This window comes from Podarcis erhardii (genome assembly GCF_964252035.2).
Source record: "Podarcis erhardii genome assembly, chromosome: 3".
Taxonomy (NCBI): domain Eukaryota; kingdom Metazoa; phylum Chordata; class Lepidosauria; order Squamata; family Lacertidae; genus Podarcis; species Podarcis erhardii.
In genome coordinates this window covers 101,087,001-101,106,725 of record NC_138507.1, presented here as the reverse complement: position 1 = coordinate 101,106,725, position 19,725 = coordinate 101,087,001, and the positions used below count along the sequence as shown (strand labels likewise).

Below are 19,725 nucleotides of genomic sequence, written 5' to 3'. Positions count from 1 at the left end.
CTAGAACAAGCCAATATATTAAGACAACTTCAAATTACATCTTAATACCTTGTCTGGTTCCATCTCTGGTAACCATGGCTTCCCAGTTTGATCATAATGCGAAACTCTGGTTAATTAAGAGGCTTCCTGCTTTAATTGTAACTCACCATGAAACCCAAAGTCACAATCTTAATGCCCTGGCAAACAGACAACAATTTTAATCAAGGATTTCTGCTTCGCTTTCTGATTTTAATCAACGGCTTGTGCTTGTTTGTTTTAATCAGATATATAGATCAAAGCTCTTTAAAATCAAGCCACCTTGCTTTCTCTTTTACATTTGATACATTTCCAACTGGTAAACAGAAGAAAAGGGGAACCTTAAAGAACAGGAACTCAAAAGCAACAAGCTGAAAGTTAAGTTGAACGCATACTTTTTTAAAAAACAAAACAAAACAGAAATACGCAATCGTATTCTGCAAGTTACATGCAGGATCACAGGAAGATAAAGAAATAATAAATCACACAAGAATTATGAGACAGCTAACTCACCGTTTAGCAAATCAGTTATCAGAGTTCAATACTGAACTATGACAGTTATTTATTTTGTAGTACAGTCATACTTCTAGAATGGGTTACTTCCGGGTTTCGGTGGTCGTGCATGCGCAGAACTGCTAGATTGCACTTTGCGCATGTGCACGCTGCGGGTTGCAAACGTGCATCCCATACGGAACCTCCACTGTATCCCTCAATATATACATCAACTCCTGGCAGTGGAGCATATACAAGGTTACTTACAAATAACAACTGGGAGAGGCTTCGAATTTTTCTGTGTGACTGTTAGTGGGAAAGTGGCAATTTCTACAAAGAGATACAGCGTGAACCTGCCAAGCACCATAAAAAATATAGCAAGAGTAACTGCTGAAGAGGAGAAAGGTTGCAATAATGCTGCAACTAATTAGGTGTAGACCATAAATCCAGAAAACTGGAGGATGTGTCGTGCCTCGTCACAATACCGGATTTGCATGATGTCAGGGTGCGGCAGGAGAGCAACCGAGAAGGTAGGTTGCACAACAGCAGCAGCCATAGAATGGGAGTGAGAAGGGAGGAATACTGATATGCCAAGGAATGGGCACGGCTCCTGCAGTTTTAAAATGCTTCTGCCATCAAGATAAATGTAATCAGGGTGGTGTAAACAATAAAATACAAAGTAAAACTAATAATAAAAAAACCCCAAGAAAGCAGCTCCCTCTAATGCAAAACTCAGGTGATGAGTGCCAACAGAAATGGTGCCGAAATAAGGTCACTGAAGGAGAGGAACCGCTATGGTTGGGGAAACTCTTGACCTTGGCAGAAGTAGCCCAAAAAATACTTTAAAACATCTAAAGCGGTAACAACCCCACCCCCTTCCCCAAAAACAGCCCAATGAAGAGTGAGAAAAGTTCAGTGGCGGTGGAATATTGAATATCAGTTGGAAATGGGAATGGAGTGTGGGAGTGGGGAGCAGAACACCTGGTTGAACACCCATAGCTTATAGTATCCTAGATGACAGCATTTCTGACTGGCAGGAACCCTGCTGCTAGGAGATAAGGATACACTTCAAACGTTTTGTTTTAGGCACCGCTTTTATGATAAAATTGGTCCAATCCACACATATATTTTAAGCACCTTTAAAACACACAGCTCCCCCCTCAAAGAATCCTGGGGACTATAGCTTACCCCTCACAGGGTTGCTATTCCTAGCACCCTTTGCAAACTACAGTTCCCACAATGCTTTGTGGGGTGCCATGTGCTTCAAATGCACTTTAAATTTCAGCACCCGGGATATTTTGTAACTGCCCTTAAAGTGGCTTTCCTTTCGAAACTCCTCTGTTTAACTTCAAAAGGAAAGCAACACCACACCAAAATATTACAATTCATTAAGAGGTTTAATACTATTAATTGTAGACAATTGGGACAAAGGTTTTTGGGCGGGTGTATGAATTGCCGTACCAATGCCAGGATGTCTGTATTATCAAACAGCTGCTCTGTGAATTACCACTGTCAACTATGCAATTTTATTACCGCCTCTGAACTTTCCGCATTTAATTTCCCTCTAATCCAGGGGTCAGCAAACTTTTTCAGCAGGGGGCCAGTCCACTGTCCCTCAGATCTTGTGGGGGGCCAGAATATATATATTTGGGGGGAGGGAATGAACGAATTCCTATGCCCCACAAATAACCCAGAGATGCATTTTAAATAAAAGGACACATTCTACTCATGTAAAACATGCTGATTCCTGGACCGTCTGCGGGCCAGATTTAGAAGGTGATTGGGCCAGATCCAGCCCCCGGGCCTTAGTTTGCCTATCCATGCTCTAATCTATTTACTACACACACACACACACACACACACACACACTCATGAAATTCAGGGCAGTCCCTCAAAGTGCCACAAAATGTTTTGTTGCACAGTCTCTGCCTGGGCATTGTCTGGGGAGAGCAGTCTGGATTGCCAACCCATCTGGACTAGATACTTCTGCGTGGCAAGAACATCTGACTCAGCCCTCGCTCTCCAATACCAACACAACAGCCAATACGAAATCCATAAAGGGATGAAAGTTCCAGGTGAAGAGTCAGCCAGTAAAGATAAAGGAAAAAGGAACTGCTGTGCGTATGCTTTCTTTTATGCTGAAAACGGTTAACAAGCCTTTGAATGCGGCTAGAATGTTATAATAAACTTTCTACTTTTTTTCCTAACTGCCAAACAAGTGTGTAAATGCAGCGGGAAAATATATAGCCTACTCTGTTCAGACATTCTCTGGGGTGGATTGATAGCAGGCTGCATTTGCTTTTATGAGAAACCAAAGAAAAATACTAAGCTGGATCAACCTAAATTACTGAACACCTTGGGACTTAAGTCAAGCTTAAAATTGCTTAAGTCTGCTAAGTAGCTTAAATCAACAAATCAAAAATAATACCCTGAGGTTTCAGACAGGGTCCCCCCCCCCCTTTGCCAGGCCTACCTGGAGATGCCAGGCATTAAAACAACAACCCTTTGCATTCAAAGAATGTTCCCTTCCCTTAAAGCATCCCAGTTTTCTGTGAATGTGTATTACAACCATTTCCACCACAGTTTATAGAGTCTTCATACTTGGAAGCATATGCTTGTCTTTGTCATGAGACTTAGATGGAAGTTAAGTGCTAATGAAATCAGTACATTTCAAAATTATTCGGTAGAATTTCTTAGAAGCTTATGCAGACTGGATAGAAGGCAAATTATCCCCTCTTAGCATTTTTCCTTTGCATAATCATATTTTGTCCCCCCTCCTCTTTTTTAAGAGATATGTATGGGAAGAGGAGAGGGTGGACATTCCATGGCACAAGTGTAAATCCTTGCACTCATGGGCCATGTTAGTTGGATACCACCTTTAAAACTGCATGTCCTGTATCAACAACTGTGACACACTTGGGAATGACCAGGGGGTGGGGGAGACTTTTATTGTAAAAATATTTTAAAACATTTCAGTGCTATTGTTGGCATCCGTCTGTCTCAAGAGAGAAGGGAGTGCACCTCTGGGGTGGAGTCAAGCCACTGCGTTAGCAGCACTGGAGTGTCCTTCCCAGGGCACAAGCTTGGGCAGCGTGTATGGAGGTCCTCAGCTGCCCAGAAGACAAGACTCCATCTCGGCCTCACTGATGTCGTCCAAAGGAAAGCAGAGTAATACGTCTGGCACCAGCTTAGCTGCAGGAGTTGCCAAGAGGCGGCGTATAAGTGCCATCGAACCGTCTTTAGGACTCCACTCTGGACTTGTGTAGGGTTTACACCTTAGCCTTTTCTTCTCCCAAAGATATCCCACAAAGCAGTGAAGGTTTAGGATCAAAGTTTTCCTTCTCCTTAATAGGCTATCTTCCCAGGTTGACGAACCCCATCTGCCCCTCTATAGGACAGAAGCCACCTTCTTGACTGTTTGACCCACTATTGGTCTTGTCTGTGTAATCCATCAGAGTTTGTCTTCACATGCAGGGGAAGTCTCTAACTCACCAAGAGTTTGAAATCCATTGGCTATTTTCATCTAGTTCAGCCGGCCAATCTAAGCCATTCCTCCCAGTTAAACAGAGGCAAATTTCTAATTTTCAGCTTCAAAAGCAGCTGAATTCCATTAGGCTGAAAACTTCAACCATTCAGCAAGCACAAAACGCCTGTGTGTTCTTAAAATGCTGCCACCTTCCCTTACTTCTTCATGACCTCATTAGCTTCCTGTGAGCATTATATCTAAATTGCCTAGGTAAGGTCAGCCACAGACTGGGCATTATCTGCAGCCTATAAACCAGAACTTCATTACTGTGGCATGCTTGAACCTGCTCCTGCCTCCCAGCTTTCAGCTCTCATCCACTGTTAATTAGCTCTACAATGACTCCCCACTTACCAACTTCTGTCCCCTCCTGTTTACCATAAAATAACACAACGATTAACTCTATGTATCTAATCCACCAAAAGCCAAGGAGGCCACCAGGCAGGTGCCCATCATTCCTAGACCTTCTCCTCCTCCCAGATACAGTTATCATTGCTGGGAACCAGTGGTATCTATCAGAGGGAGAGAAGCCTATAGCCAGCCAACTACATATTGTACCTGGTCCTATGCAACACTCTATGCAGCAAGAAACTGTATCCTGGATGCAGCCGTGCCACACGTGATTCCCTCAACCTCATTCCCTCTATTCAGTTCCACCAGGGACTGAAGATATTTGGTGGGATGCAGCTACATGGTCTCTTGATTTTCACATAAGAAGGCTGTTGCGCCTGGAGAACACTTTGCTACACCCCTTAGAGACCCATTGTGACATGTTTGCACAACTCTTTGAGGATGAAGTAACTCTCCTTCAGCACCATATTGATGGGATAGTTTCTAATGAGGTGTCCAACGCTATTAGTGGGATCAATTTCAGCTGACGTGGCCTGATAATACAAAGTGCTTGAAGTGACACACTCAACTATGTGCCTCTCTTGCAAGCAAGATATGACTGGTTGGGCACAAGGGGTGGTTTACATCTTGAGTCCTGGTTACCACTAGTCCACTCATCTGCCAGACAGGCCTGCTTAGGATAGGGGAGCTCAGGATCCTGTACCAGCTGCATTCTGTTCCCTGCCCTTTTTTATGCCCTTGGTGTGTTTCCTGCTTTGGCTGCTTGTATAAGCTTGCTTTTCACTGTCCCCCTCCCCTTACATTGCTTCCTTATTTGAATCATTGTTATTACTATTTTTACTGGTCACTCCCCTAAAAGCCTTACTGGTGAAAGTATGAGTTTATTTTTAAGATTGTCCTCCAGAAAGTTGGCTCAATGTCATGGAAATGGAAATCTCCAAGGATGTGCTCTATGGGGAACGGGCTTCAGGCACCAGGCCCATCGGCAGACCAACTCTTTGCTACAAAGAATGAGACATGCAAATAAGAAACGAAGGCTGGTAACATTAACCTCGCCATGTGGGAATCCCTTGCGGACCACCTGAGTGCCTGGAGACAGGGTCAGGTCATGCATCTATAGGAAGATCCATTCTTCGTAGGAAGAATGGCTGCTGGGAAGAATACAGAGAGAAGACACAAAATGGTCCATCTGCAGCAGCACAACTGGACGCCTTTGTCTGCCTCAGCTGCAACAAAACAGGTCTCTCCTGTATCAGTCTCTACAGCTACAGCAGGTGCCGTACCTCTCTAACAGTTTGACTTCACCCCAAAGGTGCACTCCTCCACTGTCTCCTAAGACACACAGAATGCCAACAAAATATTAAAGGATTCCCAAGTTGGTTTAGAAAAGCTTTCAGTCTCTTTATCTACCTTATAAGTGTCATTCCCCTCCTCCAAGGAGCTGAGGGCAACATACATGAGACATTGATAGTTTACAATTCTCATCACCCCTGACCATCAGGGATTCTAGCTGGGACTGACAGGACCTCTGGAGGAACACAGCATCTCCAACCCCATGAGATGAATTCAGCTGAAAGGCAATGACTTTCCTGTATGCATTTTGTAGGAAGATACTAAGAGTTCTCCCATGCCTTAAAACTCTGAATGCAGACATGATACATAAATACAAAGCACTTCTACTGGAGCATGCAAAATTCTAGGTATGAAATGAGACAAAGCTGGTAAACAGATGTATTTACACAGGATGGAGGTCTGCAGAATAAAATCCCCTTTACGAGAGCTTTGCTTTCCCAAATCTCATTAATATATTAACAAGCCATTCATTAAAATAAGCCTATTGTGTGCTTATGACAATATAAAACTTTTGCTCTGTACTTAAAGAGTTGACACTAATCTGGTTAATGAGACGCTCATGAACAGGAGTCAACTACTGATTATACACTGTCATTCACAAAAGGGAGAAATGGCTATTATGTCAAGGAAAGGAACTCATTATTAGTGTTCCTTTATGTCCTCGCCCCCAAGGTGGGAGAGGCACAGCATGTCTTCCTCAAAATAAAACCAAATAAAGCAGAATTATTAGATGACCACCGTTAAAGAAACACTACAGAAAGTTTGTTTGTTCAATCTTCTTCTTATTTGTTTCAAGAAGTTCAGAGAAGCTCACATTAAACTGCTAGGCAGGCTTCCCTCCACTCTATCTCTGAATAACAGATGATAGGACATAACTATGACAAACAGCTATTGCATTTATGCTCTGCTCTTCAGCTTCCTAGAGGCATCTGCAAGGCCATGGCCAAAGTCAAAAAGAGGATGCTGAACTCAATGGACTTTTGGTCTCGTCTTGTGTTCAGGCACTCTGTGCTGTTAATTCCTTGTTATTCAGAGCTTAACGAAATGTCCAACACTTTTAAGCAGCTCACAAGGAACTTATGACATCCCATTCCATTATTTGTTTACTTCTCAGTTGTCCCCCAAACTTCTCAGAGATACCAGTCAAATCCAAAGCACTGAGCAGGCTAACATCCACTCTGCTTTAACAATAGGCTTATTCACATGTTACACTGAACACAATATCCCTATTTCTATGCATGCACAAGTGTTTGTGTGGAAGAGTGTACACTTGCTGATTTGTACAGCTCAGCTGTTGTGTACAAAGATTACACAGTGGTACCTCCAGCTGCGAACAGGATCCGTTCTGGAGGTCCAGCCGGATCCTGAGGTTTGTGCAACTTTGTGGAGTCAAAACATACACCATCATGTGATAGACAACAATCCCATGACTGCAGCCATGGAGCAGGAATTCTAACAACCCCACCCCTTGATTCCTTTGGTTTTGGGCCAGTACATGTATCCATTGGGCTTTTGTTGTTGTTGTTTAGTCGTGTACGACTCTTCGTGACCCCATGGACCAGAGCACGCCAGGCACTTCTGTCCTCCACTGCCTCCCGCAGTTTGGTCAAAATTGGGCTTTTAGTTGTTGTTTAAAGCTTGGATTTTGTTGTATTAAATTGCACTTTAAACAAAAACTATTGTGAGCCACGTTTAAGCCTTTTTGGCCGAAAAGCAGCATCGAAATAATCTATAACCATAGAAAGAACAATCTGTGTTAGGTCTCTACACAAGAGATGGGCAAAATATCTGCTGGGAGATCTCTGGGTAGATCTGATATTATTTCTGATTCTCAGTTGTTTAGTAATAGCAACAAAATAACTGAGCTCTTGCTCTAAATTATACTGTCAAAATGAACGAATCTGGGGTGAACCAAGAAAGGATATTTATGTGCAAGACCAGTGAACTCCATTCAATTCTTTTGCTTGACTCCTTGGCTCAGAATTCTAAGCGTATGCCTTTTGCACCAGGTCAAGTTGAAAGATCTAAAGGTTGTAATAAAAAACTAAATGGATCCTACAAGATGGAAGTCTGTTGGTCTCTACTCTACAATGAATACACTGTGTTAACTGTCTTTTTACCCATGATCTCATTAAATAATCTATGGCCTTTTAAACTGGGGGGGGGGATATTATTTGTGTTTGTTACTATAGTATATGTTATTTTCTCTTTTATGGTTTTATTTGCATAATGCCTAATAAAGGTTTGATAATAACTAACTGCTAACTATAGTATGTATTTCTGTGTTTTTAATATTGTAAACTGCCCTGTTAGCCTTGGATGAAGGGTGGTATAGAAATGTAATAAATAATATAAATATCTAAATATAAACTAAATATTATATTATATTTATATTAAATATAAACATAATATAAACTAACTAAATAATATAAAAACTGGGAAATAGCTTGATATGCTTGGATGGGTGTTACAAAGCAATGAAAAAGGAAGAATAAGAAAGGAAGAGTAAGGAAAGGGGGGAAATCAATACGGCATTTTGCCATGATAATTTCCAAAAACTTAGCACATTATTTATGCATGAAATAATGAAGCCTTGTTGCGAAAGATAAAGAAACCGCAAACTACATTAAAGCTATCCCTCTTTGGCAGAATATCAAGATATAATTATTTTTTATTTTTTATTTTTGGCGGAGTGTCAAGATCTAAACTTTCAGTTCTGCCTCAGCTAAATATCTTGCTCCTATCGTTACCAATTAGAACTGAACAAAAACAATCTCTTCAATGGCATATACAAAAATAGAGTTCACACGGGCAACAAGAAACTACGGCTAAAGGTATTAACCTTCCAGGCGTAGACACGGCGAGGCCTGCTTACCAAATCGTGAATTATGTCACTGCGTAGATAAATACAAAAGAAACATACAATATTGCTGAGCAAAGCCACACAAATATTCAGCCGTCAACTATGTCACCGATAAAAAGGAGAAAATAATACTTTTCAAATGGAAGGGCTATCAATTCAGCATAGCAGTTCACTAACAAAAGGGGGGATTTTTCTCTGACCCTGCACAGCTCTCCGCAACCAGCATTTCATCCTAAGAAATCCATTCTACAGGGTCCCGCAACACTTCAGAGCAGATTTTGCTGAGGGCTGCAGAGTAAAGGAGTATTGGCAGAAATCGCTATCAGCAGCCTTCTTTCCAGAAGCAACAAAGCAAAGGGTAAAAGCTGAATTCCACCCTAGGGGTGTGAGTGAAGCTGTGCAGGAATGCAGGCGGGTGTGCACTTAAAATGCAACAGACTGTGGATAAACTGCATCTACATGAAGATGCACATTCCAGTACACGCACACAGAAAACAATTGCAGAATCCATGCAGTTTGTTTCTGAAGGAAACAATCTACTTACTTGCATGCTTGTCTGCAAGCATGATGAGGCTATTCGAGATGTCACGGCGTCTGTAAAAGCACACCACTTTTGCTTCGACGTTGCCATTGGCAGTCTGCAAAAACAACACAACCCATTAACAAATCAGCATATCACAATTGTGGAACACATGGCCAGCAAAACTTGGCTATGGGAAAACACTTATTGTTTAGTAAACCTCCACCTCATTAGTCCGTCCGTCCCGTTGCCCCCAGCCAAAGTTTATCTCCATCTTTTTTTATGGTTGAGCATGTGGCAGATTATCAGGCCAACCATTCCCATCCCTTAATCCTGGGATAGGAATCCTGGCACCCTCTAGATCAGCCTTTCTCAACCTGTGGGTCCCCAGATGTTGTTGAACTACAACTCCCACCACCCGTAACTAGCAAGGCCAGAGCTCAGGGATGATGGGAGTTGTAGTCCAACAACATCTGGGGACCCATAGGTTGAGAACCGCTGCTCTAGATGCTGTTAAGACTACAACTCCCATCATCCCTGACCACTGGCCATCCTGGCTAGGGATAAGGGGAGTTGTAATCCCACAACATCTGAAGAGCTGAACGTTTCCCTGCCTCCCAAATTGCTGCATTCTCTGACTGGGGAGCAGGAACAGCCAGTGTGGGAAGGAGATGCCACGATACTGCTCTTCCGAGGTGGCTGCTCCTGTTGGGGAGTCATCGGTGCAGCACTTTTTCCACCTTTGGGTTAGAAGAGACCCCTGCCTGAAACCCTGGAGAGTTGCTACAAGGGTGAATAAAAATCAGTGATTTTTTTTTAAAAAAAATTAAAAACGCAGATATTTTATTTAAATCAGTTTCTTTAAAATAAAGTGCTTTTGGAGGAAAAATCTTTTTAAAGACAGTTTTCTATTTAAGTTACATTATAGTCCAAAAGATATTCATCAGGAAATAAGGATTTGTTTTAAGTTTTTCATGTGTGCTAAAACTCAGTCTAAGTGTTTTTTTAAAGAAACATTTAACCACATCAGTTAACAAACATGGATACATATACTATAATGTTATTGCTTTAGTTAAATAAATTGTTTAAATTGTTATTAAGGAAATGATTATTTTTCTCCTTCCAATAAAGTACAGCAGAAAAGTTGTCCAAATATAAACAGTTAACTTATTAAGCCTCACAATAATTTCATAATTATCTGTCTCTGTATTTCTAATGGTATAACCAAATCAGTAATTTTTTTATATAACTGTAAAAACTACTCCGAAAAGTCATTATTCCAAAAATGAAACCTTCCTCTGGTTGTAAATATTAAGATTACACCAGCAACAATGAGTCTTTCTGTAAAAAAAATAATTTAAATCAATTCTTACTGACTAGCGATTTAAATCGATTTTATTTAAATCAAATCCACCCTGGTCGCTACCAGTAAGAGGAGACAATACTAAACTTCAGAATATGCATCCCATCAAAAGCAATGCAGCACGGATAAACAGCATCTGCAGTTAAGATGCACATTCCAGTGCATGTCAATGGCCTGACTTGGTATGAATCAGTTGTCAAGGAAATAAAACAACAATCTGATTTTTAGAAGACATCTGAAGGTAGCCCTGAATAAGGAAGTTTTTAAATGTTTGATTTTTTACTGTGCTTAATGTGTTTGATTTGTGGAAGCCACCCAGAGTGGTCGGGGCAGCCCTGTCAGATGGGTGGCATATAAATTACTACTACTACTACTACTACTACTGTTGTTGTTGTTGTTGTTGTTGGGAAGCTTCCTTGGTTCCTAATGTTTGCTGGGCTCCAAGTCAGACTGCAACCCCATCAAAGAGTCACTCCTCACCAAAGCAAAAGTGGCTTGGTTCAGACTCCCGGGCATGTGCCAATCAATATGCAAGGCTCAGCTCAGGCAGTTACTAGGTGCAAGGCACTAACCTGCTCTATCTGTGACCCGTGTGCTTAGCTAATCCTTGTCTTGCTCCACTCTGACATTCGTTCTCTTGACATCTATCCTTTGCAGGCTCCCCCTATAATCACCTAGCTATGGATTCCCATTGAGTGCTATACTCTCTACACACTTCCAGACTGTCTCCAGCAGGTTGCATCCTGCCCCCCCCCACCCCCCAGGATTCCAGCAGCCAGGAGAGGAGAATACAAGTACTAAATCACAGTTCATTTAAACAAACCCAAATGATCTATTAGGTGGCATGGGCTTTTTTTTTCCAGCTGTGGCACAGATTGAAGTATATTTCATTTTCTAAAACGCAGCCCTGAAAAAAAAAGCATTTCTTGACAAACTTCACTCAAGCGCTGGGCGAGGGGGGGGGCGGGGAGAATAACTTCCATATTTTATAAAAGAATTACATCTCTGTGTTTTACTGTGGAGGGCTTCAACTCTTTGTCAAGTGGCACAAAAGATTGCATATTCAAGTACCTTATTAAGTTCTTCTATTCGCCTGATCAGATATGGATTGCTTGAAGAGTTTTCAAAATAAACATAATCTGTAATGAAAAGGCGAAAATATATTTAAAGTTCTGCAGAAAACAGTATGAGAATAAATCTGAAAAATAAACCCGAGAGCTTCATGCTTAAAATCCAAGCATACATTGCCGTTATTTCTATGTTCACAGAGCCTTAAATCAAGGCTAACAAAATATGTGAGCTTATTATGTTTTCATAGAATCATAGAGTTGGAAGAGACCACAAGGGCCATCGAGTCCAACCCCCTGCCAAGCAGGAAACACCATCAGAGCACTCCTGACATATGGTTGTCAAGCCTCTGCTTAAAGACCTCCAAAGAAGGAGACTCCACCACACTCCTTGGCAGCAAATTCCACTGTCGAACAGTTCTTACTGTCAGGAAGTTCTTCCTAATGTTTAGGTGGAATCTTCTTTCTTGTAGTTTGGATCCATTGCTTTTAGATGCTTATAGCTCATGAATAAATTCTCTTCTGCCTCTCCTAGGATGAACCAAGTGGAACCTCACTAACGATTCAGCCCCGCAAAGATTTATACAATGGCTTATATTTTACACAGTGGGAGATTCACATACAACACCAGTACTAGAAGAATTTCTTTTGTGCAATTGAAATGAATTAATCTGGTGCTAGAAAACCATTTGTGAATCACAGCTACAAAGTTAAGATGATGTATAAAACTGTAGGACCAACACAGACAATAAAAAGTAATATTCAAGAGACTGAACCCCAAAGAGTAGAAAGCAAATGCAATGTTTAACCTGGTCAGTTACTAGCAGTGTCAACAAAGGAGTGTGCAGGACAGCAAGGGAGAGTTGAGAACCGAAACAATTTCCTTATCCATCGTGACTCATGCAAGATGTCTGAAGGAAGTAGGCTTAGCCATGGCCGTTGCAAGGAACTTCCTGCATTTTTCCAAACCATTGCACCATTGGACAACTCGTAATCTGAATAATAATAATCAGGTTGTGCAAGACTTTAACTAGACTTCAGCAGGAATGTAGGCCAGGCATAGGCAAACTCTAGCCCTCCCGATATCTGGGACTACAATTCCCATCATCCCTGACCACTGGTCCTGTTAGCTAGGGATGATGGGAATTGTAGTCCCAAACATCCGGCCCGCCTGATGTAGGCAGTGGGGACAGCTCACAGCCAACACCCCAAGCTGTGTGATGGAGCAGTGCCACTGCAGCTTATCTGGATGGCATTGGCCTGGATAGGGAGCCATGCAGGTAGACCAGAAAAGTGCTGGCTCCACTGGTGCATTTGTGTAACCTTGCCAAATGCCATCTGGGTAAACTATAGCAGCACTGATGTTGGGAGTGTGGCTTGGCCCCACTAAACTACTGATTCTATGAATGTTCATTCAGAAGTATATCCAATTATATCCAGTAAAACTCATTCCTGAGTTAAGCGTACACAGCACTGCACTTATAGGAACGCAGAACCTAAATAAATTAGAGAAGAGAGTTGTTGATACACCCAATCACCTAATGCAGTAGCCCTTGAGGAATTACTGTGGCAGAGAAAGACGGAAAGTGCACTATGCAACAGAAAATTGCAACCTCCACCCTCCCTTTGTTCCAAGCTCCACCCGCCAGTGGCTGCAGCACCAAAACGACTTCCCTTATGAGTCAACTATCCCCTGTAGAAAAAGGTTCCCCATCACTGTCCTCCTAGATATTTATTTATTTATTTTATTTGTTTATTATGTTTATATACCACCCTTTATCCAAGGATCACAGGGCGGTCAGTCATAGACCTACAAGGCTGAGCAGCAGTCTACATCTCCTTTCAATTTTATTTCTTTCTTAAGATTTATATGCCATTTGATTGTAGATAAAAACCTCAAAGCGGTTCACACACAAAAAAGAAAAAACAATAATACTTTCACTTTTTTAAAAAAAAAATCACAACCGTAGCTTGAAACACATGAAGCATTTTACACTTTCTTCCTACAAGAGAGAGGACAGATACAAGGCACAGGAGAGGATGAGTAACGGAGGAATATTATTTAAACAAAGCCAGCGTGAACATCATCAGTCCCGTATTACGGTTTGAAAAGTCAAGAGTAGAAGGGCTGAGATTAAAGAGAGTTCTCGCTCAAGGCCGTCTAGTGAGTTCGTGGCTAAGCGCAGATGTTTTCAAAGACCATTGCCGGGGTAACCAACGTTTTGCTCTGCAGGTCTCGTTCAGACAACAGCTCTCATTAGTCTCAGCCAGCATGATAGGAACTGGAGTCCAACAACAGAGGGAACCACATTGGCTAACCCTGTACTATGCTATGGCAGCTCAACGATGAGATGAAGAAAACAGGACTGATGAGATTTAAAATATAGGACTAAACTAAAGGAATCTTAGCTGATTAAAAGTACAAGTTTTTGTTAAATGAATGCACTGGTTTCATATGCATGCACGTAAAAACAATGGTTCTGAAACAAGACAACTTTCTTTGTTTCAAGATGATGCATGCATTTGCTGTAGCAGGTGTATTAACTTAAGAGAGGCATTCCTTCCTGCATAAGAGAAAAGGGAGACTGCTTCTTAGAAGACGGTACTGACGATCTGCAGCTTTTAAAGTATTTTATTTAAGATATATTATCTCCGTATCGCTCTATCTGTATAAGATAGAAATATATGTTCAACAAGTCCATCTCTAAATTGAAAGGCAGCCTTATCATTCTTATTATTACATTTATATCCCACCTTTCTGCCAAAGAGCTCAAGGGGGCATACATGGTTTGCCCCTGCATCACAACAACTATGCCAGGTAGGTTAAACTAAGAGTCAGTGGCTGGCCCAAGGTTATCCAGTGACTGAGTGAAGACTTGAAACCTGGTTCCCAAGGTTCTAGTTCAACCTCTAACCCCTACACTGAACTACCTACAAACCCTTCCATACCCGTCTTGAAATACTGAAACAATTGCACACCATCCTACTTGCAGATGTTTTCAAACCTGACCCGTTTCTTCACACATACTAGTATTTACATGGAAGTATAATTGTGCATCCCCTAAAGATCCATCTCCTTCCTAGATTGACAATGTGTTTATTGTATGTGTGTTAAGCCCCACTTGTTTTCAGGTGAAGCACAGGTAGGGAACAGGGCAATTCTGCAGATGCTGCCAAGCTCAAACGCCCATAAGCTCCAAACAGCATGGCCAATGCTTAGGGATGATGAAGAGTCAACATCCAACATCTGGAGGGCCACAGATTACCTAGCCCTTGTGTAGAAACCTGAAGTATCTGACTCACTTCGCTGAATAAATGCTCCCCTTTGAAAGTTAAGGATCATTTGCCATTTCAGGCTTATGGGACAGAGAAGACAATACACTTTTGCAAGAATGAAAGTAAGAAAACAAGTTTGCTTGCTGAGGAAGTTCATTAATTAATTGTTAAGAGAACGGCTGAGATGCTCACAATTAGGTCAGGGTAACAACTCCAGTTCCTTACTCCTGCTGGCGAGGAATGCAAAGGTGCAATTAAGCAATTGCCCAGAGCAAGATAAAATTACCCTACAGGTGAGCTGGTAAGTAGCCATGCCTCCGCCTTTCTCTAAGATTTCACTTTCCCACACCATAAAGAAGATTGTAGCATGATTGCAGGTCTCCTGGCACTAGAAAACATGAAAAATGCAGCTGCAATAGTATTGCAAGTTTTCTTAGAACACAGGAGAAAGGGCATCCAGATTATTATATTCCCTCTATTGGAAAGAGCCTCACAGAAATACTGCAACCACCCATCCAATTTCTCCTTATGTGAAAGGGCCAGGAAAGACAGGGTATGCTTTGCCAAGTCAAAAGCAACTAAAATAATACATGTGAACAGGTAGCATCTTCCCTTACCTCACTCAACCCCTCAGACTGAGAATTAAGAGGCAGGGCATTCCTAACATTATCTAAGGCACCTGTGGCTAAGGAGAGCTAATGTGGAGTAGTGGTTAGAGTGTTTGACTAGGACCTGGGAGACCAGGGTTCAAATCCTGACTTAAGCCATGAAACTTACCGAGTGACCTTGGACCATTCGCAGTCTTTCTCAGCCTAACCTACCTCATATGGTAAGATGTCACTGGGCCAAACTGAATCTTTAAAGAGCAATGATGCCGTAAAGACAGGGTAGTGTTTCTGCGATTCATGAATAAGGGGCATTTGTACAAAAATATAAAATATCTGTGCAACTCAAGCCAACAGTTAATTTCTTAGCTGGTGGAATCTCAAGCCTAAAACACCTAATTCCTAGTTACCCCTTCCATCCCCCTATTGCACTCCAGGTATTTTTTGTCTGTTTCTCTGATTTTCATCAGGGTTCAGGAACCTGGTGCACTTATCCAGAGTCTTTCTGCCTTCTTTAAAAAAAAACCACATAAAACAGAGTGGGTGGAGTGGGCAGGGTGACTCCATAGTGTCACAAGAGCCTGCCAAGCGGCACTGCCTGCTTCCACGGGAAACAGGAAAAACTCGTTGTTCCTCAGTGTAGTTTTCCTAGGAAGACTGCACATCTAACACAAAAAGAGGAGTGCAAAGGCACACCACTCAAGCTATGTATGTTTCGGCTCATCCTTGGAATCATGTGTGCCAGGCTTCTCTGAATTATTTACTTATTATTATTATTATTATTATTATTATTATTATTAGGGACATGCTTAGTCTTCATTAAGCACTGATGATGTACTAAATCAGAATCCAGGATGTACCACTTCAGGCTGCAGGTGGGACTCCAATGACTGAATGCTAGAAAGGCCAACAATGGAGTCAAAAGTATCCATGGATTTTCCCTTCTGGAAGAAGCCGCAGGGGGTCAAGTGCTATGAGGATGTACAGTGGTACCTCGGGGTTACATACGCTTCAGGTTACACACTCCGCTAACCCAAAAATAGTACCTTGGATTAAAAACTTTGCTTCAGGCTGAGAACAGAAATCGTGCTCCGGCAGCAGGAGGCCCCATTAGCTAAAGTGGTGCTTCAGGTTAAGAACAGTTTCAGGTTAAGAACGGACCTCCGGAGCGAATTAAGTACTTAACCTGAGGTACCACTGTAGTTCCCTTCAACCTGACCCTAAACTTCCTCATAGCCCTCGACTCCCTTATTTTTCTTCCTTGGAAGAAGGAAAAGTCTTGTCTCTTTGTTCCTGTCTTCTCGGCTGGACTTCAGCACTCCAACCTTCAAGCACAAGCTGCCTTGTCCTTCTCCATTATCTGTTCTCCCTCAGCACAGTTCTATTTCTATGCACAATTCCCAGCAACTCAAGTCTGAGAAACCCTGATCTAAAGGGCCAAAGTTTCCACTCAACTGCTATGCACCTTCTTCCAGGCAAACAGTCATCTTATCCATGTATTATTGGAATGATCTTTATGCTGAGACCTTAAATCATGAAGAGGAAACCTGTGGCCTGCCAGGTATTTCTTGACTACAACTCCCATCATCTCTGACCACTGGCCATGCTGGCTGATGCGGATGGGAGTTGGCATCACTTACGGCCACAGGTTCCTCACTTCTGTTTTAAATAAATAGTGTTAGGGGAAAAGGTTCTAGGGGGGTCTTCCAGACAACCTGTTTATCGAGCATTCATCCAGATTTGTTTGCACAAAATCCATGTGGAGGTTATACATCACTGTTGAGCTCTTTTTTGGCAAAGTTTTTTAAATTTTTTAAGAGAAATCACCAAAAACGACACTGCCGACAACATACGTTTGGATTTTCCCAAACACTTTTAGTGATTTCCGCCCAGACACTGCTTCCAACTGTAGTATTCCAGATTATGTCTGGGAAATTCTGGACGAATGGCAACCCTATGATACAATGCCACTATTTCCAGTGCATTTTCCCCAACACTATTCTTTACATAAAAATACTTGCAATTATTATTATTATTTGTATTTTCTTGGCCATAAGCACCAAATCCACTTTAACTGCACAGCCTAAATTTGCCAGTACTTACTTATTGGTATCTAGATTTGCCAGAAGTGTACTTACAAAATGGTGACGGTCTGGCATGCTGTCTCCCTGACATGTTAGCTTTCTGTGTGGGGGAACACTCTGGTGTTCTATTCCCATCACTTGTGCCCAAATCTGCACTTCAAAAGTATTATTTATCACATTTATATACCACCTTTTTCTTCCAAGGATCAGAAGATGGTGTACATGTTTTTTCTCCTCCTGCCCATTTCCACCTCACAGCAACAAAATGCTCCTCAATGAGCAAATTCTGAGAACCAGGCCTTAAAAGTTGGTTCACCCAAGCAGACATTATTCTCTCTCACACAGCTGTGTGTGCACAGCTATATAGAGGAAAGTGGCCCTCCCATTTAAATGGCCATTTCAGATTAGAGTTTCTCCACACCCAAGGTGCCAATCACACAGAGAAAATAAGTGCTGCCATTTTGAATGAATTGGCACTTAAGAAGCAGAGATTCCTCTAGTATTACCCTTTGGGGTTCAAAATCTTATCAAAATTGCATCAAGTCCAGCATCCCACTTCCAGAAAAAGGCCACCTAGATGCTCCTAGGAAACCCACAAATACACTGTTACTGATATGCAACTTCTGTACATTATGATCAACGACCATTTATACTGAACCCTTTCTAAACCAGTGTCAGGCCAGCTTCAGGTTTGGGGATACCCTAGGGAGGGAGTGCCTCTCTGAGGGCTCACCTCATGCTCTCACCACTGCCAATACTGCCCATTCACCTGCCCACTCCCAAACTGGTGTGATGCCAACCCCTGACACCAGCCCTGGCCTTCACCCCTGCAGCAGCAAATCCCAGAGGTTAACTACACTCTGTGCGGAAAAAGCACTTGCTGCCGCCATCTAATTTAACTGGGGACGGGGCCACCGCCTCCCCAGTTTCAGTTATAACGAGAAGGAGAATTCTCTCCCTATCCAGTCTCCATCCTTTTACAAACCAGTTATCCTTTTTTTCCTATCCACTCCACTTGCTTTGGAGCAACCCCACTGGATCCCATGGGACAAAAGAGAGGCCTGCGACCTTGTGCCAATTTTCACATGAGAGCAAATATTGGGGGGGACGCCGCTGAGGACCACGCTGAATTGGCTGGGGGGGGTGAACCCCAGAACACGTGATGTCAGAATAGGGGGTGCGCCCTGCGTCTCCCTCGCCCCTGAAAGAGTTCCCACACACCAGGGGCGAAGGGAGAGCTTTCTCCTAGCCAGAGGGGGTCGGGGAGGCCTCGGAAGCTTCCCCCCCCCTCCATTAATGGGGAAGGGAGGGAGAGTTGGGCCGGCTCCCCTTGGGGAAGCGCAGAGACTGCCATTCCCGGGGAGCGCGGTTCCCCCCGCTTTCCCGCGGAAGAGAGGCGGCGGCGCGGGGGGCTTCTCCCCAAATTCCAGCTCCCTGGCCAGGTGGGCCGTGGCCTCCCTCGTGGGAAGGCATCCGGAGGCGGAGGCTGGGTTCCCCGCGGGGGGCGGGTGCTGCACCAGGCTCGGCTCCGCTCAACACGCCCCTTCGCTCCGGCCCGGCCGAGAGCCGGCCCCGCGCTCCTTCTCCCCGCGAGGCCGCACTCCTTCGCCCCACGGGACCCCGGCGCCAGGCCCTCCCTCCTGCTCCTCCTCGGCGTCCAAGGGCAAACCCGGGAGCCGAGGGGCGCGCTGCGCTGAGGACCCCCCGCGCCAGCCCCACATACCTCCCACTCGGTACATGTTGGCCGCCATGTCTGCGCTCTCTCTGCGCCCTCCTCCTCCTCCTCCTCGGCTGCCGCCGACGCCGGGCTGGGGAAGGGGAGGAGCGCCCAGCCCTCTCCGCTGCTGCTGCCGCTGCTGCCGCTGCCCTTGACGCCACCTACGCCGGGCACCACACCAGGGTGCCAGGCTGCTCCGCCGCTTCCTCGGCCCTCTCGCTCGGCGGTGGGGGAAGGGAGCGGAGGGAGGAAGCCGCGGGAAGCTGAAGGGTTAAGGCCGAGCATCCGGGCCCGCCTCGCTGGGCAGGGCGGAGAGCGCAGTTGGCTGCGAGCGGGCGGCGCCGGCGACGCCGAGAGCGCACAGCCCACGCCGACGTGCGTGTGCGCCCAAGGCCCGGGAGAGGAAGGGTTAAAAAGTTCCCTCGGGTGGGTCTGTCTCCGGGGCTGGGGGAGGAAGGGATCCAGTTGGGGGTGGCTCAGGAGTAGGTCCCCTTTT

The 19,725-nt window shown here is 43.8% G+C and overlaps 1 protein-coding gene across 5 annotated transcripts in view; it reads right to left on the bottom strand.

Moving 5' to 3' along the window:
- The window catches only part of MTA3 (metastasis associated 1 family member 3), a 114,696-nt gene extending 95,212 nt beyond the window's left edge, over nucleotides 1-19,484 (bottom strand). For 3 of the 5 annotated variants that reach the window (XM_081854699.1, XM_081854697.1, XM_081854698.1), the window contains exons 1-3: nucleotides 19,236-19,481; nucleotides 11,552-11,619; nucleotides 9,142-9,235 (exon numbers count right to left, since the gene is read on the bottom strand). In XM_081854699.1, coding sequence (XP_081710825.1) covers nucleotides 9,142-9,235; nucleotides 11,552-11,619; nucleotides 19,236-19,263 — 190 coding nt within the window. In that variant the 5' untranslated portion in view covers nucleotides 19,264-19,481. Of the gene's footprint in view, nucleotides 1-9,141; nucleotides 9,236-11,551; nucleotides 11,620-19,235 lie in introns of all 5 variants that reach the window. The other 2 variants (XM_081854695.1, XM_081854696.1) reach the window with 2 other exon arrangements.
- Nucleotides 19,485-19,725: the final 241 nt, after the last annotated feature.